Here is a 24,246-nt window from a genome sequence, read left to right on the forward strand (position 1 = left end):
TCGCGAGTTGAAATTATAATTTGAGATGTCATTTCATCCGTGGACGCTGAAGTGGACACGATAAGTTAGCTATATATTAGAACTCTTTATATATATTATATATTAAAAAAATAGATGATTTGACATTATGAACAAAATTTTAAAAATATTATTCATGAGAATTCTCAACTACTAAATTGATATGATGTTAGTATTTCTTTTACTTGGAAGTCCGAATGTACTCTAGAAGGCAAATAATACACGGAAGGATGAATCTTTATTAATATTTTTTAAATTTTCCATTTTAACCAAAATGCCTTAAATCGATTAGCTAGAGTTTTGCAAAAAAAAATTATAAGCTCGTATGTCTTAAAATATTATGAAAAAATTAAATTTTCAAAACTAAATGCAGTATAATTAAAATAAGTTTAACTGAAAATTAAATCAAACGTGTGTTGAAATAATTTGTAGTTTTGTACAATATTTTAACTAAGGATGTCAATTTTCTCTTAGTTCATGGGAGGATTCTATACCTAATCTGAATAGAAGAAGATATTGTAGGGCTTTTTGGACCAGATTAATTAATCAAATAATCATATATGGATTTTTTAGTTTGGGGATAGGAGGTGAATTTGATAATATCATACTAATATACGACTCAAAAACACGATTAAATTATAATATATATGTGTGTAGTTTTTTATAAATATATATTTCTTAATTCTAATTAATATGTTTTCATTAAATGATGATAATTGGATGTAATAAATAAAATTATTAGTATATAGCTGATATTATTTATGTAAAATAATTAGAATATATTCTTAATGGACTTTTATGTTATGGCAGTAAACATTTGCATTTGGGAAAAAGATGAAGCAAAGAAGAACTGAAGAATGGCAAGGTTATAGAGAGTAGTTCCGGTTCAAATCGATTTGGACAAACAAGAAAGTCTGTTGCATATATAGACAATCGATTTTAAAGCCCGTATTTGAATTGGTTGGGGTACCATGCAGATACTACATTGACTACAAATGGATGAAGAAAAAAGCGAAGCAGCACGCTAGTCAAATTGAAGCGGGAACATTAGATCATCAACATATCCTCAAGGACTTCAAGAGAATGCTGGATGATCAGGTAACACTACTTGCATGAGAATCGAACTATGCTTAAACTCGAGTATTTTTGGTTATTTGTCATGATAACATACTTTGAGTTCCTTAATATTCGTTGATTTCCAGACTATCAAAGTACCTAGTGGTATACTTCCCTCAAATGTGCTGTATTTTTCTTGTTCTAAAATTACTTTAGGAGGAGTCTTTCCAGTTTATTCATTTTTCCTTTTTCACATATCAGGCCTTCTAATAGTTGTAACATGTATTCCATGTCTATGTTTTAGTCTAAGTGGCAATGTTTTGCGTAATGATAACGATATTTTATTTAATCTATGGGAGTATTATGTTAAAAATCCCGGTTAACAATTAAGACATGCGTTAAAGGGAAATAGAAACTTGTGGTCTTCGCCTTTCCATGTCATTTTTGCTGTTTCGATCCCTTTGTGTCTGAACAGTTTTGTGGTGTTTCGACAAACACGGGCTGACGGGGGAGAACATATTTCGTTTAATAATAGATTTGTGCTTGTAACCTAGTCTTGATGGAAATATTTATGGTCACATTTATAGTTTCTAATAAATGAAGATCACGTGATTTCTTGTTTTCACTGCAGATTGAAATTGTTGTTCTCTTTATGTTGGAACAACCACGCCATCTTGCAAGCAAAAAATCTCCCACCTGAACAATCAACATGAATATCTATTCAGGATGAGCCCGACATATCCAAAATATGTGAGCTACGAGAAGCTTATAGGTCATCTGGGCATGATCTTTTGAAGCTTCTCTTTTTTATTGCAATTATTGCCGTTAGTCTGCGGAAGATCCTTAAGAAATTTGATAAGGGATTTGGGTATTACTACGTGAAAACTAGCGCTAATCATCCTTATTCTCAGCTTCGACAAGTATTCAAGCATGTGGTAATATGCTTAGGCGGAAATGAATCCCTGCAACCTACATTTCTATTCCTTTTGAAACACCTATCCAGACAATGCCATTGTCGTATATAGTTGCATTAAAGAACATGGAAACTCGTAAAGTTATTTTGATGATCAGACATATCATTTTATGTCGCTTTTGCTAAACTTTGCGAACACATTTCTGGAAAGGTTCATTGGAGGACTCTAATCTACCAACCAAATCTCTTGGATCAGCCTACAGATTACTTACGCCTTCAGTAAAGGTAATCTTAGATATAGGACTCGATAAAACGGCGGTAATTCTTTTAAATTTCCATGCTGATTTACTTTATGTTTAAACATGCAATGGAGATTCTACTTTCAGAATCGAGTGTCATCACAAGCTACTATTTTGGTTGGACAACCGGAACAGTGTGGATTTTTCTTGCCTGCATCGGCCTAATGGTTCTTCCGGTAAACTTCATTGTCGGAATTTACGCAAGCAATATGTACGAGGATAGGTAATTTCAACTCATCAATTCCGAGTAATCATACCCATCAATTTGTTAATCAACATTGCCTTAATGATGAAACCAAATTGTGTCTGAAACATTACATGGCCAGCATCTGATCCGTATTTGTCGTCACTTTCTTGCAGGCAAATATTACTGGCATCAGAAATTGTTGTCTAGTTTTGGAACACTTTTCAGCTTCCATCTTATAATCCCTTATTAATATGTCTGTTAAGGCCTCATCATGTTTGTTTCTGCTGAAGTGCTGAGGTTAGATTTCTCTCTCTGTTTTTATGACTAGATCTTCATCTAAGCATCGGTTTTGTATGTTTTTTTGAAGCCATATGAGGCAAGCAGAGCTCGAGTTAACCGATGTACTTTTGAAGCCATATGAGGCAAGAAGAGCTCGAGTAGTCCTATATTCGAGCTCGACTAATCAGCATTCCCACTATTCGAACCTGTGCTCGAAGATTTAATGCTCAAATATAACAGCATATATACTATGTTTTGGTATTGTTGCAGGAGTAAATCTGTCTCTCCTCTCCAAAGTAATGTCGTCGAGGCTTTCTCGTGGAACCTACAACAGTGGCCTTCTATCGACCGAAGTTGGAACACTTGCCCGAGTGATCGCAGATGCAACAATCACCCTAGCTCGCGGGATGTTTGGGAGAGAGTAAGCTCTTAAACGTGACCATTCTACCTTCGCTCCTGATTTGCATGGTATCCATCGTTGCTACTTGTTTTACCTACAATTCTTTGTATTAAGCCTAATGCTTTGAGACTTGATACAAAAAATGAAGGGAGATAATGATTTTTCATTTTTACGTGAGCTCGAGATAAGTTTACCTACATGGGATTTTTATTTTATTTTATTGTAACTCAGGATATTATTAGTTAATTGTAATTATTAATATTTAAACCTAATGCATGGCACTTAAAAATTATAATAACATAAATGGAATATTTCGTGGAAATTTACCTTTAAAATTGCTGTTAATTATGTCTAGATTTAATGCAAATAATTTCACTGCCCTGTCAAAATTCTTGATCTTACCCAATAATTTAGCAACTAATTTGTTCAAGTAGAAAAGGAAACAACCATGGAATAGGGGAAACGCAAAAATAAAAATTTAAGTTTTTAAAGATAATATTATTTAAAGGGTTTTATTTTTGTATGATTTGAAATCGAACTAAATAAATATTGAATATATTAAGATCCCAAAGAATATATGGATGTGAGACAGTCTCACGGATACTAATCTGTGAGACGGGTCAACCCTACCCATATTCACAATAAAAAGTAATACTTTTAGCATAAAAAATTATATTTTTTCATGGATGATCCAAATAAGAGATCTGTCTCACAATTTCGATCCGTGAGACCGTCTCACACAAGTTTTTACCATATGGACATTATAATATATATATATTTATATATATATATATATATATAATTTGTCTCTATAAAAAAAACTAAATTATTTTTATATTTGATTTCAGGAGTAGTTTTTTTTTTCCGTAACCGGATTTTACTCATATTTCAAAAAGCTTCGGGATTAACGAAAAGGATGGTTTGACTTTGGTCGCCTTATAATATAATATAATCCCAAAGTGTCTTCGAGAATTGTACGATTTAAAATAGAAAAGTAAAAAAATAAGAACAAAATCATTAAATAATATAGATTTTCCAAATTCCTCGGACTTTTCGAAATAAATAAAGAGAGGACTTTTGCTTTCCCCACGGATCGCCAGCACACCACCGCCGCCCACCGTCCCTTACAAACCCCTCTCCTCTCTTCATCGCGCAGATCGCATTTCGACTATAATCACTGGAAAAATTGATAATGGGAAGAACTTAAATGCGATTAACGCTCTAAATCTTGGCCCATTTCAGCCTGCTTTATTCTTGCACTCGGGAAATTGAGAACAATTCGAGTTTTTTTGGGGAATTTTAATGGCGCAACTGAAGCCCATACTCTCCCATTTTGATCCGATAATCCCTTACAGTCCTGCAAAGTTCAAACCGGACAAAACGGCGGCGTATGGCTTCCACCGCGTGCGTTTTCCTCCAAAAATCACTCTTTGGTCCTTCCTTTTTCTCTTTTTGCTGCTTCTTTTCTTCTTCTGCTCTCCACCTTCCGCCACTTCTGCCGGGAAGCGCCGTAGCCTCCAGAACAAGGGTTTTTCGGGCCGGCATAGGTTGAGCCCGAATTGGGAAACCAAGGCCCGGAACTCGGCGCGTCCTCGTTCTAAATCTGGCTTCTCTGTTTTGGTAACTGGGGCTGCTGGCTTCGTTGGAACCCACGTAGCCATTTCTCTTAAACAACGAGGCGACGGAGTTGTTGGGTTTGATAATTTCAACAATTACTATGAAATCGGGCTGAAAAAAGCACGGAAGTCCCTCCTTGAGCGCCATTGCGTGTTTATAATAGAAGGTGACATCAATGATGCTGCTTTGCTTGGTAGGTTGTTTGAGATTGTGCATTTTACGCATGTAATGCATTTGGCTGCGCAGGCTGGTGTGCGGTATGCAATGCAGAACCCCAGTTCTTATATTCACAGTAATGTTAATGGCTTCGTTACCTTACTTGAGGCATGTAAAAATGCTAACCCTCAGCCTAGTATCGTTTGGGCCTCGTCTAGTTCTGTTTATGGCATCAATTCCAAGGTACCCTTTTCGGAAAAAGATAGGACCGATCAGCCTGCTAGTTTGTATGCAGCCACTAAAAAGGCTGGTGAAGAGATTGCACATGCTTATAATCATATATACGGGCTTTCGATCACTGGGTTGCGGTTTTTCACTGTTTATGGGCCCTGGGGAAGACCTGACATGGCTTACTACTTCTTCACCAAGGATATATTGAGAGGGAAAGAGATAAAGATTTTTGAAGGGGGTAATCATGCTACTGTTGCCAGAGACTTCACGTACATTGATGATGTGGTGAAAGGTTGTTTGGCAGCCTTGGACACCGCTGAGAAGAGCACCGGGAGCGGGGGAAAGAAAAGAGGTGCTGCACAGTACAAAATCTATAATTTGGGTAATACGAGCCCCGTGCCAGTCGCGAAGCTTGTGAGTATCCTAGAGAAGTTGTTGAAGACGAAAGCTAAGAAGAAGGTATTGCCTATGCCTATGAACGGGGACGTCTTGTTTACACACGCGAATATAAGTTTGGCTGCGAAAGAGCTTGGTTATAAGCCCAGCACTGATCTGGAGAGCGGTTTGCAAAAATTCGTGGATTGGTATCTCGATTACTATGGCTCGAAGAAAAAGAGCGCCTGGTGAATCGCCATTTCCTAAATGAAATGGCGGTTTTGACTTGGTTCATTTTCAATGTTTTCCTTATCAAATGCACATTTCAGTTTATGGTCCTATCCGGTATAGCTTGTTCATTTCTGAGAATGGTGCAGCCTTTAATTTGCTAGAATGCTATTATTATTTTTTATGGACATTTTAGATGAGGTTTCTGTTGGCTAAGCTACCACATTGCTAATTTTAGCTATTTCAGTCGTAGTCGAGACATTGTACATTCTCTGATGGTAGAGAAGATGCACTCATTCTGTGGTAATAATAGATGAGTAAAATGCACTTGTGCTTGTGTTTCTGCTTATGTAATTTTGCACTAAAATTTACGTTTTATCAATCCCAAGCGTCTGTCACTGTGGGAAAAGTTCGAAATGGATCTCATGTACAATAACAAATAATAATCTGAGAATGTCAAATTTCCAGAATCACCGAACAAACAGTATTTTCTACAATATGTTTTGTTATATAGTATGAGATATACCCGGAGGTCAAATATTTGTATTGATTTTTTAAAAAACAAAACTGAATAAACGATTTAAAAATATTTAGAAACTAAGTTCGTAAATATTTAACCAGATGTACAGGAGAATATATTTTAAATTTTATATTATATAAACAAATTGGGCATTTATTAAAAAATATTATTCAAATATTGTAATTAATCATTTAGATTTAATACTAATGCCCGCCCGACCCGGAATAAGAAAGTTCTAAGTAAGTAAATGTTCGGGCTTGATCAGTCAAAACACGCGGAAAGCCCGACTATTAGGTCCATTTATCATTCTAAACTCAAATATCAAACAAACCATTACCTATTTCTTTTTCACCTGAGATTTTCCTGCATCTCTCCCCCCCTTCAAGAAGAGCTCAGGACCTTCGATCAACGACACTTGGGATCGATCTCCAGGAAAATACCAAGTCATAGCTTCTGGAACCTCGAATTTCGTGGCATGTCGATGTCTGATTCGGATTCGTCGTCGCAAGGCGGCGAGTACAAGAATTTCCGCCAAATTAGCCGCGACAGTTAGTCAATCTATAATATCTCTACGCCTTTCTTGTCCTTCACGTGTTTATGTTTCCTTTTTTGGTGGTTTTTCTGTTTGCGTAGTTGAATGATTGAGTTGAGTCGTTATTTTGCTGTTGAGATTGATTTATGTTGCGCGAACTATTCCTGGAGTTTTCTGATTTTTTATGTAGTTTGGTTTCTGTTATTATGTATGTGGATTTTGAAATTCAAGTTAATTGTTGTTTGTCGAACTTGATCTCTGTCAATTTGTAGTTTGTTTTGTTTTTGTCGATGCAAAAGCTGAGATATGTTTTATAGTAGTACTGGGTGATTTAGAATTAACTGTCGAAGAAAGGGTCATGGGATCATGGTGGTAGGGAAAAGACTGTGTTGTGGAGGTTTATGGCAGTGATCAAAGGAGATGGCCAAAGAAATGGATCGATGGCTTGTGTCTGGTAAGCTGTTGAGGTCAGAATTCAATGAACTAAAAACATTACAATGGGTTAATCCAAGGGGATTTCTGATTTTTTTGTGCAAGCTGCAGGGATGAGTGGGAGTAAAAAATTCCACAATGAATAAGATTGTGAACTTGAAGATGAATCGATCCTTCCAATTTTTGTTCTTACTGAATGGGGTGTTTTAATCATTGGGTGGCATTTTCTTCAGCCAAAAAAGTTGAAATTATTACTTATCCATGGCCACAATATACGTAAATTCTCATGAATAACCTTGAAATTGGTATTGTGTCAAGTTTTAGAATCCGATATGCTCTTTGTTCCTTATCTTTTCCTGAAACAAGTGTTCTACATGAACGTTCATTTACACATTTGAATGGACATGTGACTGGGATTTTCCCTTTTGAAACACGGAGTCAGTTGGTAGACATGTTGGAATGCTGGGGCGTAGGTGGTGAAATTGTTGTTAAAAGTGGGAGTTTGTTAGATCACATAGTGTAATGTTTCGTCAGAATATCCTAAGAAATTCCTTCAGAAGAAAAATAGAGCTCTCACTCTAATATTGTGAAATTAGATTTTTTATTTTAATTAATCAGACTTGTGAGGAATTTGTAATTATTTGCGGACTTTTGGCTTCTATTTGTTTGGAAAATTAATTAGAATCACATGGATTAAGGATTAAAAGAAAGTGTAGAATTTATCTCAAGTGAAGTGTTGTGGCCATTACTTGGGAAACTTTTTAAAATAGCATTTTTCTCGGAAAGGTGAGAAGGTTCTCCTTGCTGTGTATCGTAAATTGTTGAGACTGCGATAATGATAATTTTTTTTGAACAAATGAAATTTGCAATTCCTTTTAGGGAATAAAGAGTTGTCGTGGAACACATAAATGTATTTTGTGTTTGTTACAGTTTGAGTTGACATTTCTTCACTTTAAGGCCTGAAATTTTTAATTTTAAATAATAGCTTACATATAAAAACTGCAGCTCAATTTGTTTGGTGTAATTTGTGCAGTTGCATTGCTATACTGAATCATCGCATTCTGGTGTTGTTTGATTTTGTTGAATTGTCTATGTTATTCGTCACTTTTAAGTGTTTGTGTGATTTTCAGGATTATTATATGAAATGCTTCGATCAGCCAAAACAGGGGACTCAAAGTCAAGCTGGAAGGTAGAAGCACTGTAGTTAATGAATTTCCTTTTTGGTTGTCTTCATTGTTGGGTTTATGTTGATCTTCATTGCTAAAAAAGTAACTTATCGGTGTCTATGTTTCAATGAAAAATAAATTAGAAAGTATATTGATAATCTCTGATATCTGTTCAGAACATTATTGTATAAAAGTTTACTGTTTACCAGAGTGATATAATCTAAATACCACTATGTTCAAACATTTATCATGGCCATTAGATATGTTACGTTTGTTAAGCCATATTTTTGTCTCCTTCAACATTATATTTTTCCGCAAAATATCTCACAGGAGCTCAATGTATGAAGGCTTACTAAAAACATACCAACCATGAATGCCATCCATTCGGAGTTTGGGGCTGGAAATGAAGTTAATTTTTCAGATTACTTAAGGTTTTGTTAAAGATTAATTTGTGCCGGGCTTGCCAGGCAGTTATGAAAACCAGTTTTTGTGATTGGAGCATATATTCTGGCAGTGATTTTTTTTAATTTAGTTCGATCATGGGTTGAGCAACAAACAGCCTTATTTGCTTTGCAGCCTCACTTCTGAGCTTAAAGTTGAAAATTTATTAATTTTCTTATATCTGTTAAAGTCTACAGCATTTGAAAGTAAACCATCGACTATTTAAAATAATTTCTTGTGCTTCTTTGAATTTTCACGAGGATGTTACTAGATTTTGATCATTTGTAGTTTTTGTTCATTTTAAGTGTGAACAGTAAGATTTCGTCACTGTCCAGTTTAAACAATTGTAGGTACTTATCATGGACAAGATAACTGTTAAAATAATGTCGTGTGCATGCAAGATGGCGGATATCACGGAGGAAGGAGTTTCATGTAAGATATGGAAGGCCAGTCTGGGAAATCATATATTTATCATTATTAACTCACCTTGTATATTTCTTATAATTCTGCTCTTAGCCTGCTGTGAAATGGCGTTTTTTATTCAGAAGCTATATGCTTTTACAATTTTACAATTGTGAGTAGTTGGAACTTTGAAATCTAAAAAGGTCTTGAGCCATGTTTGTTACATGCGAATTGCTTAAGAATATATTTTGGGTATCAAAGTGTTTCTATCGTTTTCAAGGGTTTGTAAGCCTTACTTCCCCACTTGTTTTTTTTAAAAAAAAAAAATTAGCCACCATTCTGTTGGCAACCAATCTACAGTTTTTATACCTTCTTGACTAGCAAATTACATTGAATCTTGTAATATATCGAATCCTGGCCATTAAATATCAGTTTTTGAGAACTTCTAGGATAGACTTGTTTTGATAATGTAGGGTTGGTGATTAGCTCTTGCGGTTGGGAAAACAATACAGGAATGTGTCTGAATCCTCAATGATTTTTTTTTTTATTTTTTATTCTTCTTTTCTGTTTTGCATTTTGACTCATTTGGAAAACCTTTGCTAAATGATTTTTGAATAACAAACAGGCACTTGATTGATTCTGGAGTATGAAAAATGTACTGACTTACTCAATTCATCTTTAACAAAATTTACCTTATCGGGTGTATCATGAACCAACTGTGGCACATGGTGCATCCTTTCTATTGTAATATGACATTGTTGAGTTTGAGTATGCAATGAATTGTGTGATATTTGCAGTGGTGGAGGACATACACAAGCGAAGACAGCCACTGCCAACCATGGATGCCATATATTTCATCCAGCCAACCAAAGAAAAGTAATGGATCTTATTTCATCATCTTTCGATAAGTAAACCAATGAAGTTAAATCGTAATGCTTGTATATAGTTCAATAATGTTCACACCTTTTTGTTGCCCCATAACTTTCTAGGTCTGAGTGGTTATCAATCATGTTTCTTTGATATATAACGCATTTTGGATATTATTGTTTCACAATTTTATAGGTGTAATCGTCTTTGACTGAGAATCTGAAGCGCTTGCTGTACTTTTCTTGTGAGACAGATCATCTTTCTGTGTGAATGAATAAATTGATTTATGAATTAGTTCGTTATTTCCTCCGCCGGTGATTTTTCATTAGTGTGATCAATTTTTTTTAAGAAGAAAGGAGACGGCAATACACATTTTCAAGAGAGAATAAATACAATTATTATCACTTGGTGCTGAAGATTCAGGTTAAGGTTAAGGAAATTCAGAAAGGACGGAGTTGTTATAACACTTTGATGATGCGTCGACATCAACAAATCTTTTAAAATTTCATTCACCTTAGTTCCTTTATAGTACTGTTCATACAGCTCAACTATATGGGTATAAGTTCTGAATTCCATAAGCAATGGCCCTGATCGAATTATTGCTGGTTTGTAGTGCTTATTTGTGTTGCACAGCCTGTGCTGCTGTGAGATCTTTAACTGACGCGCTGTTGACCTTGGTTGTCACTCTGCTTTTATCTTTTCGGTTTTTCAATTTCTGGGTTTTAATATGTTTTTGCAGATGTCAAAGCTATCCATCTTTCAAGTTTGAGGCATTTATAGTTTTTGTTTATTCTGCTCAACCTTGCTTCTTAAATATATTTTTTTATTTTTAATATGTGTAACAAAACTTCTGGTTTTTCTGCCCCGCTCCTGTCACCCTTTCATTCATGAGCTCTCATCTGTTGTTTTCCTTGTTATGCAGCATCGTTATCTTTCTTTCTGATATGTCTGGAAGATCACCCTTGTATAGAAAGTATGCCGAGTATTTGATTGTTTGTTTTAAGCTTTAAACAATTTTTTGAAGTCCTTTGCCTTATCTTTATAAAATTGATGCTTATTGGTCGTCTCTTTCCTTTTTCTACTTGCTTTTGTTTTCTGTCAGAGCATTCATCTTCTTCAGCTCACCTGTATCTCGAGAGTTGGTTAGTCACATAAAGAAAGATGGAACTGTTTTATCTCGCATTGGCGCCTTGAGAGAGGTTATAATTGTCTACTTAAACTTTTTTTATGTGCAATCTTTATTGCATACTGTTAGACTTGGTCGTCGTTCTCATTTTGGATCAGAAATCTGCAGATGAATCTGGAATATTTTTCCATAGATAGTCAGGTATGCTATCCCCCTGATCCTTTCGAAATCTTTTGTCTCCAACTCTTAATTTCCTTTCAAGAGAATGGATGCTGAAACTATAATGGGTTCTATATGTGTGAGTTGTGACAGTTTTCGAATTTAAATAATATTATGTGACTTAAACATGAAAATAAGATGAGACAGAGGTGACACTTGGCAATTGCTAGCTCTCAATTTTTCAAAACTGTTGTATGGTGTGAAATTAGAACATTCTTGTACGTCTAGAGACGGTTGTGATAAATATATTGTAACTACAGGGTTTTGTCACTGACAATGAGAGAGCTCTTGAGGATCTATTTGGGGATGATGAAAGTTCTCGTAAAGGTGATGCGTGTCTGAATTTGATGGCTACTCGTATAGCTACAGTATTTGCATCATTGAAGGTATGTAGGTTATTGATTATGTGGCCATATCCAAATTTGAAGTGTCAAGACCTGCATAACTTTGTCTTGTGACAGGAGTTTCCATCAGTGCGTTACCGTGCTGCCAAATCACTTGATCCTAATACAATGACCACTTTTCGTGATCTAATTCCTACAAAGCTGGCTGCTGCTGTTTGGAACTGTCTCATGAAATATAAATCCAGCCTCCCTAACTTTCCCCAGTCAGAGACATGCGAGCTGATAATTTTAGATAGATCTATTGACCAGGTTTGAACTGTCGATTTGTTGACTAAAATTACAATATACTTGCTGAATCCAAGTTGCATGCCCATATGTGACATTATGCTATTTTGTATGAAGATTGCTCCGATTATACATGAATGGACGTATGATGCAATGTGCCATGATTTATTAAATATGGAAGGGAATAAATATGTTCATCAGGTAAGTCATTGAGTTGCTACTTACATGTTGTTTGGGTGAGTTTAAACTCTACAATCGCTAATATACTTCTCAGGTCCCGAGCAAAACAGGTGGTCTTCCGGAGAAGAAAGAGGTCCTTTTGGAGGATCATGACCCCATTTGGCTTGAGCTCCGTCACTCTCATATAGCTGATGTATGTAGAATATGCAGGAACATTACATTTATCTGAAATTCCTGGTTTTGAAAGGAGCAAGTTGTAAACTAATTTTATCACTTGTTTACCATGTCAGGCAAGTGAACGGTTGCATGAGAAGATGACAAACTTTGTATCAAAAAATAAAGCTGCACAAATCCATGGTTCGAGGTTGGTTCAAAGATTTTTGTGTCTAGCATCTGAAACGTGCATCTTCAAATTGGAAATATAGTAGGGAGCATGCTTATCTCCGTGTTGGAATAGATCGATTAAAAATTCTTATCTTTTTACAATCAATTAGAAGCGCAAAATTATGTTTTTATGAGGGATATTTAACATGTACACCAAGTAGACAGTAGGGTACATGTGAAACTACTGGGATTTAAATGATCGATATTAGCTTCTGTTTGCTGTACTTCTATTTTGTAACTGGTTGCTTGTAACTTTTGTTATCATGCCTAATGCACTCATGTTATGCGTAGGGATGGTGAACTGTCTACTCGGGATTTGCAAAAGATGGTTCAAGCTCTGCCTCAATATAGTGAACAAATTGAAAAGCTCTCCCTCCATGTTGATGTAAGTCTCTAGAATTTCTTACTCTGTCAACACATTGATCCCAGATAATGTTATTGGCACTTACAAAAGTGTCACAGTTTGATTTGTGTTTGGTTGTGTGACTGCTGCCGGTTATGTCTCTTGTTGTATTTATTACATTCAATGAACTTAACATGAGGCTAATTTTGTGTATATGATCGTATTCTTGGGAATCTATTTTGCGCCTCATGCATTGGCAGGTATAGTATTGATGTGAGCACCAACAATATGCTGAAGATATCCAGTATATATGCTCCAGTTACTTTCCTCGTGATGCAGACAATCGAAACACAAACTCTAGCAAAAGTGAAGCCAGATCGTGGTTTAACTTAAAAAACCGATTTTAATAATCGTAAATTAAATTCCATGAACTTTTGAGTTGATCTTTTGGATGCCACTGGTTCGTAGAACAAAGACAATGGAGTGTCACATGTATGAATCTTGATAATATTAAATTATTTGCAAATCTGTTAGAATTTTTAACAAGTTTGAGAGAGGACCAGAGGACTCACAATTTAATTGATGTAAAAATAAAATATAGTTGAATTCAATCCTTAAAAATAGCATTATAAAATTATATGAAAATTAATAATATAAGACAGGTATAAGATTTTCTACTTTGTTTTATCTCAATGGCGGGCATGAAAAGGTACGGGTAGTCTCATCGACCTTTGATTAGGATTACATCATTGAGCCTAAGTCCTCTAGGTGCTACTTCTCTGAAGAATTAATGGCAGAGGTTTGATTTTGTTATCTAATATCTCAGTTTGACAATGATATATAAATTTTTGTGGCATGAAACCCTTATCAGTTTCAAAAATATAAACTGATATATCGATTGTTACCTTCTGTATAACATGTTGTAGCATTCCCTGGTTGATGATTTATCATGAAAACTTTAAAAGAATAACACGTTTTATTTCATTAAAGACTGGTGTTGAACAAGGCAATGACAAATTTGTATTTTTGGATCGCTTCTTTTCTTCATTTGCTAATTATTTGTTCTTCCACAGATTGCAGGAAAACTAAACAAACTTATAAGGGAATTGGGGCTTAAAGAAGTTGGGCAACTAGAGCAGGACCTGGTTTTTGGAGATGCTGCTACCAAAGACCTTATTAATTTTCTTAGAGTAAAAGAGGTTAGTTTTTTTTCCTACGTCTTTTTTTTTGTGAAAATACTCTTAGGCCTTAGCATATTTGGTGGTGTGATATTATCAGGATGTATCACGTGAAAATAAGTTGCGATTATTGATGATTTATGCTGCTGTTTATCCTGAGAAATTTGAGGATGGCAAAATTGGAAAACTAATGGAGGTCGGTGCCACTTGTACAATTATTTAGCTTATTTTGCATTATTTTTTATTTTTTATTTCGTTGTACATAACCCATTTTCATTTTTTATGTTTGAACTCTCATCAGTATGTTTCGAGGTGGAGGGAAAAGCAGTGCTTAACTTGAAAGAGTTTTGATGTTAGATTTACAATTTGGAATACCTCTTTGTGATGCATTTATTTTACTGATTTCTACCTGATGTAGACACTTTGATAGATTGATAGCTAATATCTTTTTGATGTACATGTGAGGCACCTCCTTACTGTTACTAATAAATAAATGGGATATTTATCTTTTAAAAAAACAGTGTGTCTCAACTGCACACACTTGTGTCTAGCTAATATGTGAGCAGTCAGGACTCAGGCGTACTTCTATCTTATGCATTTTTTGTATCTGACATCTGCCATAATTTTCCAACAAGTGCTCAATATTCTTGAATGAAGAAACAACGAGAACTCATTCTTCCGTATATCTATCAGCTTCTGATAAACTCAACACCTACTCTAAGCCCATAATATCTATATTACAGTTGATACATCCAATAGAAAGATGTCTGTTCCACTCTTTGGAAGTTTCTGATTTAAGGATGTGATATTAATTAGGCATAAGAATTCTAATATGGAGGTCTGTAGAGTCTGTTTTACTGGTTTTCGCACACTCACACAAACGTCTCTATGCTTTAAATTTGTGCGGATTTTATCCTGGACAATGGTCATACAACAGGCTGCGCTCAAGTCTTTGCATTGTCATTTATAATTCTGATTTGTTTTGTGGTATATATCACTCATACTATAATAACATTCTGATGTATGTAATGTAGTTGGCAAGGCTACCGATGGATGATATGAATGCAGTTTATAATATGAAATTTTTGGAGGCATCATCAGACACCAAAAAAAGCTCGATTGTACCATTTTCCCTTAAATTTGACGTTAACAAGGTACCAGATCTGTTGTCAGTGATTATCTTTTTTGGATAACCCCTGCAACTGATGCATATGTTTGAACCTTTTCTCCTTGTATTGCAGAAGAAGCATGCTGCTCGAAAAGACCGTCCCGGTGAAGAATCGAGATGGCAATTGTCACGTTTTTACCCTGTAATAGAGGTAGTTTATCCTCTTTTTGTATTTTTCTGGTCTCTAGTAACCTCGTGAAATAACCATTATTTGATTGTTTTTGTTGGGTAATGGGCGTAGAGCTCAAAATGAGAGACGGTGAATGCTGTATGTTGTGACAAATAAATTGAAAATTAATCATAAACAGGAGAAATTGCATGATTCTTCCTTCATGCAGGTGAGTTAGAGAAGAAGAATTTGACATTACTAAATCCCTTCAACATCACATTGAGGGTTGGAATCAAAGCACATAATCCAGAAGCATCAGTAAACCACAAATGTTCTGGCAAAGGTTACGCCTTGGAAGAGACCTCTAATGGGTGGAATTATTATGTGCTTTTACCTATACCTATTAGGGTTTACAATTTTATAATGACAAATCACCTGGTGAACTAGTCATAATATGACAGTATACAAGTGAATGCATTTTCCCCCCTTTTTGGAGGTTATTTAACCTTTCTTATAGACAATTCAAAAAGGCAAAGACCAACATATTTTGCCGTTAGGCGGGTTTGGAGTTAGATGAAGTTTATCCCATTGCGTTATAATGTAGACTCTCTTTTGTCAGTCCTGTCCATATTTCTTCCCTGGCATATTTGTGGTACTCTATTCTTTGAGTGTTATCAATGGTAAAGCGGCTGAAACTTTTAGACTGATGTTGTTGTGATACTTTAAGAACAAATTACAAGTACAAAGGCTTATCATTTTGTGTGATAATTCTAAGAATGCATGAGTGAGATTAAAGAGGGCACTATAAGAGTCAATTATGAATTTGGAGTTAATTCAGGAGTTACGCACCAGGTTTACGTTGCTATTATGCCATCTATTTTACTTGAAATTAACCTTTTGCTTAAATGTTACTTGTTTCCGTGCAGGAACTCATTGAAAAACTTAGTAAAGGTGAACTACCAAAGAATGATTATCCATGTATGAATGATCCTAGTCCAACTTTTCATGGAACTGCTCAGGGAGCATCTGTAAGGACAGGTCAACTTCCACCTCCTCATTCAATGAGATCAAGACGGACAGCAACATGGGCTCGTCCTCGAAACTCTGATGATGGGTATTCAAGGTAATTCTATGGCTTTTGATTTGTTGTTTGTGTTGCAATTTTTTCCCTGGGTCTGGAATTTTGCTATACCCGAACTACTGTCAATCAAAACAGTTATGCATTTTCATTTGTGTTTAGTCAAATAGCTAATACATTATGTTGTATTTCTTTGTATTCAGATCTTTCTTCGTATGTCCTATTTGATGCATACGGTAAATTTACCTCCACAGTTGCCCTTTAAAAAAAATTGCTTTTCTTGCAGCGATTCGATTTTAAGGCATGCATCTAGTGATTTCACGAAGATGGGTCAACGAATTTTTGTGTTTATTGTTGGTGGAGCAACTCGATCTGAGGTAATAATTTTGGGATGTCTTCTCTTCTATGTAGCACGGATACCTCAATTTTTTTTTTTGAAGTATCGGATACAGATACGACACGGATACGGATACGACACCGAATACCTCAAAATCCGTATCGTTGACTTTGTTTAGGGTTGACCAGCCGGATACGTTTTGGACACGGCGAGGACACGCCATGGATACGGCGTGGATACGTTTTTCGGATACGTTTGGGCAAAATTGTAAATATTTAAAAGTTTTAGGGGTTAATTAAAAAAATTAAAATTTCTAGGGACTACAAGGAAAATAATTTAAAATAAATTGGGTTGGGCTTTTAAATCCCTAAATACATTTGTTTATCTCTTTCATTCCATTTAAGTTCAAGCGGCTCTCAATTCAACCGATATGGATGTTTGATTTCTTTTTAGTTGCTTAAGATGGATTTTATATTTAATATTTTGTACTTAAGATATTATGGTTAATGAAATATTACAATTATATCTATAATTTTTACTTTTCAATACTAAACTTATATAAATATAAATATATATAATATTTATATATATTTTAATGATTGTCGTATCCTAGACGTATCGTGTCTTATATTTTCAAAATTTGACGTGTCGCCGTATCCGTATCATATTCGATACGATACTCGTACCCGTATCCATGCAAGATAGCTTCTCTCTCTCTGTTTCTCTGATGGGGCACTGTGATATCTTCTGAAACTTGTTTCATCTCAGCTACGGGTTTGCCACAAATTGTCGACAAAGCTGAAACGAGAAATTGTTCTGGGATCATCCAGTCTTGATGATCCTCCACAATTTATCACGGTACAGAACTTGTTTCCTTTCCCCAGTACTCTTTACATTGCATCCATTTATTGACCATGCTGAAGTGGAAACAGTTTGGGTGCAATAAAAAATTGACTCCTAAAACTGTTATTGGACATACTAGAACTATTTAATTTATTAATCAAAGAACAGGGTTAGTTTTTTATTGGTTAAATGAATTTTATTGGCCGAAAATAGTTTTTCTTGGTTAAATTGAATATTATCATCTTAAAAACAAGGAAAATCCCACAGCTGGTTGCTCTCGGGGGTATATAATGTATGCAAGGGATAAAAACGCTTGAACATGCAATGAATTCATGCTACTTTATACCTGTAGCACTAGTAGGCAAGTACAGTTCCTTTGTGATCTAACAATTAAACAAGTGTTCCCATTGAGTTATCCAAAACTAGGGGAAAAAAGAGTTCAGGCCAATCTTGGTATGCTTTCTTGCATAAGTGAATGGCCCCCTTACCTGTCTATGTGCGGACTAGTTCTCACCATCAACATCTACCTTGTTTGGTCGTTTTGTGCAGAAATTGAAGCTGTTAACTGCAAATGAATTGTCTCTTGATGATCTTCAGATCTAGATGCCCAATGCAGGTGAATCTGAATGTGCAATATTATTCAGGCACGCTTACCAGTTGTAATAATAGTTGATGTTAAAAGATTCTCTGCCTATGCCTGGAGAAGCCGTCATTGTGGTTGCCTGCTTTGACAGGGTGGCTTCACGGTTTTTCTTTTCAAAGGATTCACTAGATTCATCAATTGGACTTCGGATAGCTGTGTTTTGTAATTTATTTGTTGAAGTTCTCTGGAAATTGACATGTGGTGTATGCAAGTATATTCTTTGAAACTAGTGGGAATTTGGCTGTTTCAGATAGATAATGTCATGAATTAATTTATACGGACCTCAAATACTCTTGCCCACATTTGAGGCTCCCTTGTGATTCAGTTCACCGATCCAATAGTGTTTGACTCAACTGAGGACAATGGATTAATTGATCGGTTGATATTAGATAGTGGTTACTCCCATTAACTCTCACGAAAAGGAAAAATAAAGTCATAAATTAGCATAATGGATTCTTGAATTTCTCATAAAATAGCATGTCAAGTATACGGTAATAAAGAAGCGTGATTATGGGCTTAAAATGGTATATTAATTCTCAAATTCTAGAAATAATCAAGTTTATTTTTTTTAGTAGGGTTGATTCGTTTCACATATAAAGATTCGTGAGATCTTCTTGTAAAAGATTTATGTTTTAATCTTTTTCAAAGAAAAATAATAATGATAATACTAATACATAAAAAGTCTTAAGTATTTACAGGGGAATTTTTTTGGATATAATTAAGATTTTTATTGAATGAGAAGAATCACTGTTACTAATTGAAGATGAAATTGAAACTGAATTTTTTTCCCTTTTTTAAATGTTGGGGTGGGGGTTTACAAGGTCCCATTTTTGGGTACAAAATCGATTATTTATGGTAGTTATTTCAATATCAAACTAAATAAAAGACTAGCTTTATAGTAAGGAATTATTGTTACATATATTAATTCTTACAGTTGGTCTTTTATGAGATGATCTCACAAATCTATATTACCGATATTCACAATAAAAAATAATAATCTTAGTACAAAAAGTAATATTTTTGTATTGATGACTCAAATAAAATATCTGTCTCACAAATACGACCGGTGAAAACGTTTCACACAAATTTTTTGTCAACTTATTGTGAGAATATATATTTAAATATTTAAATTGAAATGTAAAATAATTATAAATAAATAAAAAAAATTTTGTTTTTTAACTTCGATCAACTATTTAATTAAAAAAATAATTTTTCATATTTAAAATATAAAAAAATTATTTTAATTAAATAATTAATCGAGATTATTTTACAAATTTTTTTAGTAAACATTTTTTTAAAAATAAAATAAAAAAAGATACTTGACTAAGGAAAAAGATAATGAATTTTCTGCCTCTCCTAAGCTGCAGCAACCCTCTCCAGTTTCCTGCTGATACTCTCTAACAATGTCTCTCCTCCATTCTTCATGTCTCCAATCCACAACTGATATATCTCAGACTTCTCTCAGGTATTTTTTTCTCTTTTCTACATTTTTTTATGAATTTATTCTTGTCTTTTTTTCCTTGAAATGAAATTTATTCTTGTTTTTTATGGACCATCATTTCTCTTTGTTTCTGTTTTGCAGCTGCGGGAGCAAAGTCTATGTGGGATTACGAGCTCAATGCCCAAGTCTGTATTAAGTTTTTTTTAGTTGATGGTCATGGTTGATTTTCTTGATATATAGTTAAAATCTTTGTGCTTTTGTCCCCTTCTGAAATTTCTTTCACAGATTCTTACGGGATTGGAAAGCCCAATTTAAATGTGGAATTTCACAATCAAGTTTACAAAAGCATTCAGTTGAGGTGAGATTCTCTGCTATTTGCAATTTGGATTTTTTATTTCCAGTTATGAAATATCAGGATTGGACTATGTTCTACTAGATTTGTTATGCTGCCATGTGCATATTTGCTGATCTGTCCCCTTCAAGATTTACGATTGTACCTTATCTATTTGTTTTGAGTTTAATTTGTTAGAATCAAATGGCCTCCTTTTCCTTTCCTCCTTGGTGTGACTGGAATATTGGGAAGAATGTCATTCTTGGTTTTCCTGTGTATTAAGCTGTTGAATTAATTTTTATTATTGCTTGCCGGAAATTTGTTTTGGTTGTAAATGACTGCTCATGGTCTCTGGTGTTGAATTCCTCATTTTTAAAGTTTCACCTACTTATGTCGCACATATAGAGTCAAAGATATGATCATTTTTTAAAATTAGGGTAGATGTGTAGCACAGACGTATATAATTAAATAAATCGAGAGTTTTATGTTTTCATACATGATTTATAAGATAACATAAAACCTGTTTAAAGAATAGAAAATAGCTCTCATAACATTAAGTATGGCTAAGATGTGATAATATGATTGTTAGCCTAGTCGGATATGGTATTCTCATTTCATATGTTGACGGATATTTCTATTCAAGTTCGTTGTGAAATATACGAATGTATCGTATTTTTATCTAGATATTATCTGATATGGTACATGACCACTTTTAAGAGTATCCATACATCCTGAATTTTCACTTCTACAGAATGATGTTCTCTTACATAGTACATAAAGCCCCTTCTATTTGTTATTTTCTCTAACTCCAGATCTAGTGGCAGCAAACCAACTCGGGATCAAGTCTCAATGATGCCCATTGGAACACCTAGAGTGCCATATAGGAACGTTGCCGAGGGAACATGGCAGTGGGTCGATCTATGGAATGCTCTTGTAAGTCATTCAACTCTGCTTTCCTCCGATAAATTTGATGGATAAATGACTTTGTGAATGAAACAATACACAAAAATTTAAATGGTATGTTATTTTGTCTCCACTATCGTTTTTAAATGTCATTGATATAAATATGACAATACTTCTTCCTGTATACTGTTACCCGGTTCATTCATACCAAGAAATTACTGCTGTAGGATTTACTGGTGTCTTAAATTGCAGTACCGTGAACGTGTTATATTTATCGGTCAACACATTGATGAAGAGTTCAGTAACCAGATACTTGCCACAATGTTATACCTTGATAGTGTTGACGATTCGAAGAAGCTTTTCTTTTACATCAATGGGCCTGGAGGAGATGTGAGTCATTACTTGCAACTCAATATAACTTCTTTATCAATTTTTATTAATTTGAAAATACTCCCACATGCCTGTGTTGATGCTCCCTTTCTGTACTCCTTTTTCACCTCAGCAAAATTGCTTCCTCTCTGCAGCTTACTCCTAGCATGGCTATATATGATACTATGCAAAGCTTGAAAAGTCCCATTGGCACTCACTGTGTGGGCTTTGCGTATAATCTCGCAACCTTTCTTCTTGCTGCTGGAGAAAAGGTATTCTCTCTATAATTATTGCTATATATAGCCCTTTTGTTGGTCTAGACCCTCGGTTAAGGAGTGACGGTGAACCAAAACTAATCAAAGTTGAGTCTTGTTGGCTCTATTTTGGGGGAAGCTCTCCCAACGCCTACCTCAGCCATCTAACTTGAGATCATCATTAAAGAAATTGAGCTCGTTATAGCTCTAACCAACATCTGTTCATATTGCTATATGGCTCTTTGTTATGCTTTTGTGATCTCCCTTTTAAGTAGTCAGAGCGAGGTGATACTATTGCCTTCTACTTAGTTTTGTTGGTTTTGTGGTTCGTTTCTTTAATAAAATAACAAGCAGAGTGATACCTTTAGCATCATTGTAACTATGCCTCAGTTTGGGCATAAAGTATTTGCCTTAAAAAGTGCTTTATCAAGTGGAGTTTTTTTTTTTTTTTTTTTTTGAATTTGTATTTTTTTCAACCAGATGCAAGAAGGCATTCATGTTTGATAGAGTATTGAAAATATAGTTTTTAAAAAAAATTTGAAAGAGGAACTCGAGCTAAAGCCTAGAAGCAGCGGTTTTTTAGCTTCTGGCTTGTCAAGGGCTTTTTTAAGAAACAGAAGTCCATCCAAACAAGCTACATCATTTAGATTCTTTCATGCTTCTTTTTTGTATTTGTATTTTTCTCTGTTGAAGTGATTATGACGTCTCATATTACAAGGAGCCCAGAAATGAGAATATTTACCATTGTGTCGTAATCTTGTTAACCATTTTTTGTTTTCAAGGGTTATCGTTATGCCATGCCTCTTTCAAGAATTGCGTTACAGTCTCCGGCTGGTTCTGCTCGTGGACAGGTTTCGCAAATTTAATTTCATCTTGTCCTCGAAGCCTTATATTTGTCATTTCTCGCAAGTAGTCACTTGCGTCAAACATGTTTGTAGGCTGATGACATTCGTAATGAAGCAGATGAGCTTCTACGCATAAGAGATTATCTTTTCAAGGAGTTGGCTAAGAAAACAGGCCAGCCCATCGACAAGGTATATATATATTTATATTCATCATAATAGTTGGAAAAAATCTGAACCTAACATGGATACACAGGTTTACAATGACTTGAACCGAATGAAGCGCTTCAATGCTCAGGAAGCTCTTGAATATGGTCTCATCGACCGGATAGTTAGGCCTTCACGTATAAAAGCAGATGCCCCGCCAAAGGATTCTACCGCAGGTCTTGGTTAATTTAGTGATATTGCTAACAAATTGTTCGTAGGCTTCATGTGCCCTTCTTTCCGAGTGATGCAGCAACATTCTGGCGCCAACTATGCTTAAAGTTACCTCCATACCTACCAATCTTTGTCGATACGGCTTCGATGCAAGGATATTAAAATGGATTGGCAGAACTACATTACAATTTTCATTCTAATATTGAATTGAATGGTTTTTTTAGCCAAGTACAATTTAGGAAAATAAACTGAAAAAAAACCCTGTAAAAATATATTAAATTTAGAGGAAGTGAATTCAAATTTTTTTATGTAGAACTTATTTTTATATATATAAAAGGTAAAATCTTAATATTGAGTAACGAATAATTTACTAGACGACCTCTTTCATATATATTTTTTTGGTTACGGGGACCTACAGATGTTCTTTGTAGATGTACAGTGGAGTTTGGATAAATCTTCGGGTTGAACATAGTAACTTGTAAATCATGTCAATTACGTAAATCACCCTAAACCCTAAATCACACTGGACAAGTTTTGAGTGACAAACTTGTCCCATAAATTATGAGTAGGAAATAAAACATATGACCAATTGATTATAAGTGTCCTTACTTCATCAATTTTATAGAGCATCTTTTCATATGATATTGTTTTACATTGAGAGTAAAGTTGTCAATGATGTTATAAATTTGAAATTCCATATTTGGTGTGTCTGAATTTGGAGTGCAACACTCAACCTTAATGGTGTACCCGAATTTGTTTGTTACGGAGGAGGAATACTGAAAGTTGAGGATTACAAGATTAGCTTTTACTAATTATATTGCAATAATTCATGTTTTACTTTAATATGTCAAATTTCAAGATAATTATATTTGTAATTCGAAAGGCAATTCAATCAATGAGTTTTTGGGAGCTTTTGGGTACTATTTGTTTGAGTAGGTCTCTTGTGAGACGGTCTTACGAATCTTTATCTGTGAAGCGGGTCAATTCTACCGATATTCACAATAAAAAGTAATACTCTTAACATAAAAATTAATATTTTTTCATGGATGATCCAAATAAGAGATCCGTCTCACAAAATACGACCTATGAAACCGTTTTACATACGTTTTTGCCTATTTGTTTTTATTTTCAGTTTTTTTTGGAAGATTTGATTTGAGAATAATAATAATTGAGAAGTGAAAGGGATGTCTTGCTTTAAGAATTATAACCTGAAATTCTCATTATTCAAAACTCACGTGGATTCAATTAGAAAAGTTCCACTAATGGGTGGGAAGGATAATAAAGCTCTCAATCAATCTCAATTTTATTCACTATTTTTTAAGTATGTGGGGCTTCAAAAATATTTCGAGAAAAATTATTTTTAAAAATCAAC

The 24,246-nt window shown here is 34.7% G+C and overlaps 3 protein-coding genes and 1 pseudogene across 5 annotated transcripts; all 4 read left to right on the top strand.

The window, feature by feature from the left end:
• Positions 1–834: 834 nt before the first annotated feature.
• On the top strand, positions 835–3,265 carry LOC140831856 (SPX domain-containing membrane protein At4g22990-like; annotated as a pseudogene).
• Positions 3,266–4,203: 938 nt separating this feature from the next.
• LOC140832106 (UDP-glucuronate 4-epimerase 3-like) lies at positions 4,204–5,894 on the top strand. The gene has a single exon (XM_073195925.1). The coding sequence runs from the start codon at positions 4,455–4,457 to the stop codon at positions 5,781–5,783; it is 1,329 nt and encodes a 442-aa protein (XP_073052026.1). The 5' UTR covers positions 4,204–4,454; the 3' UTR covers positions 5,784–5,894.
• A 705-nt stretch (positions 5,895–6,599) lies between these two features.
• LOC140832108 (SNARE-interacting protein KEULE-like) lies at positions 6,600–18,384 on the top strand. Of its 2 annotated transcripts, XM_073195926.1 has the most exons (21): positions 6,600–6,827; positions 8,374–8,432; positions 9,201–9,282; positions 10,050–10,128; positions 11,042–11,092; positions 11,222–11,318; positions 11,414–11,446; positions 11,725–11,850; positions 11,926–12,117; positions 12,211–12,294; positions 12,368–12,466; positions 12,564–12,637; positions 12,949–13,042; positions 14,074–14,199; positions 14,279–14,374; positions 15,213–15,332; positions 15,420–15,497; positions 16,382–16,578; positions 16,820–16,910; positions 17,639–17,728; positions 18,263–18,384. In XM_073195926.1, exons 1-21 carry the CDS (start codon positions 6,755–6,757, stop codon positions 18,314–18,316), a joined length of 1,995 nt encoding a protein of 664 aa, XP_073052027.1. In that variant the 5' UTR covers positions 6,600–6,754; the 3' UTR covers positions 18,317–18,384. The 2 variants fall into 2 exon arrangements, with proteins under 2 accessions (XP_073052027.1, XP_073052028.1); XM_073195927.1 differs by lacking the exon at positions 9,201–9,282 and having other exon boundaries at positions 6,772–6,827.
• A 1,289-nt stretch (positions 18,385–19,673) lies between these two features.
• Positions 19,674–22,949, top strand: LOC140832110 (ATP-dependent Clp protease proteolytic subunit-related protein 2, chloroplastic-like). Of its 2 annotated transcripts, none has more exons than XM_073195930.1 (9): positions 19,674–19,821; positions 19,939–19,982; positions 20,083–20,155; positions 20,941–21,061; positions 21,284–21,421; positions 21,556–21,672; positions 22,437–22,505; positions 22,593–22,688; positions 22,753–22,949. In XM_073195930.1, exons 1-9 carry the CDS (start codon positions 19,760–19,762, stop codon positions 22,888–22,890), a joined length of 858 nt encoding a protein of 285 aa, XP_073052031.1. In that variant the 5' UTR covers positions 19,674–19,759; the 3' UTR covers positions 22,891–22,949. The 2 variants fall into 2 exon arrangements, with proteins under 2 accessions (XP_073052031.1, XP_073052032.1); XM_073195931.1 differs by having other exon boundaries at positions 20,947–21,061.
• Positions 22,950–24,246: the final 1,297 nt, after the last annotated feature.

The sequence above is a fragment of the Primulina eburnea genome, chromosome 5, assembly GCF_022965805.1.
Source record: "Primulina eburnea isolate SZY01 chromosome 5, ASM2296580v1, whole genome shotgun sequence".
Classification (NCBI taxonomy): Eukaryota; Viridiplantae; Streptophyta; class Magnoliopsida; order Lamiales; family Gesneriaceae; genus Primulina; species Primulina eburnea.

Bases quoted from the DNA above. Each gene is read 5' to 3' on its own strand.
- LOC140832106 (XM_073195925.1), top strand. From the start codon at position 4,455: ATGGCGCAACTGAAGCCCATACTCTCCCATTTTGATCCGATAATCCCT.
- LOC140832108 (XM_073195926.1), top strand. From the start codon at position 6,755: ATGTCGATGTCTGATTCGGATTCGTCGTCGCAAGGCGGCGAGTACAAG. The intron at 16,911-17,638 runs GTAATAATTTTG...GTTTCATCTCAG, and splicing joins GTGGAGCAACTCGATCTGAG to CTACGGGTTTGCCACAAATT. The intron at 17,729-18,262 runs GTACAGAACTTG...CGTTTTGTGCAG, and splicing joins ATCCTCCACAATTTATCACG to AAATTGAAGCTGTTAACTGC.
- LOC140832110 (XM_073195930.1), top strand. From the start codon at position 19,760: ATGTCTCTCCTCCATTCTTCATGTCTCCAATCCACAACTGATATATCT. The intron at 19,983-20,082 runs GTCTGTATTAAG...TTTCTTTCACAG, and splicing joins ATTACGAGCTCAATGCCCAA to ATTCTTACGGGATTGGAAAG. The intron at 21,673-22,436 runs GTATTCTCTCTA...TTTGTTTTCAAG, and splicing joins TTCTTGCTGCTGGAGAAAAG to GGTTATCGTTATGCCATGCC.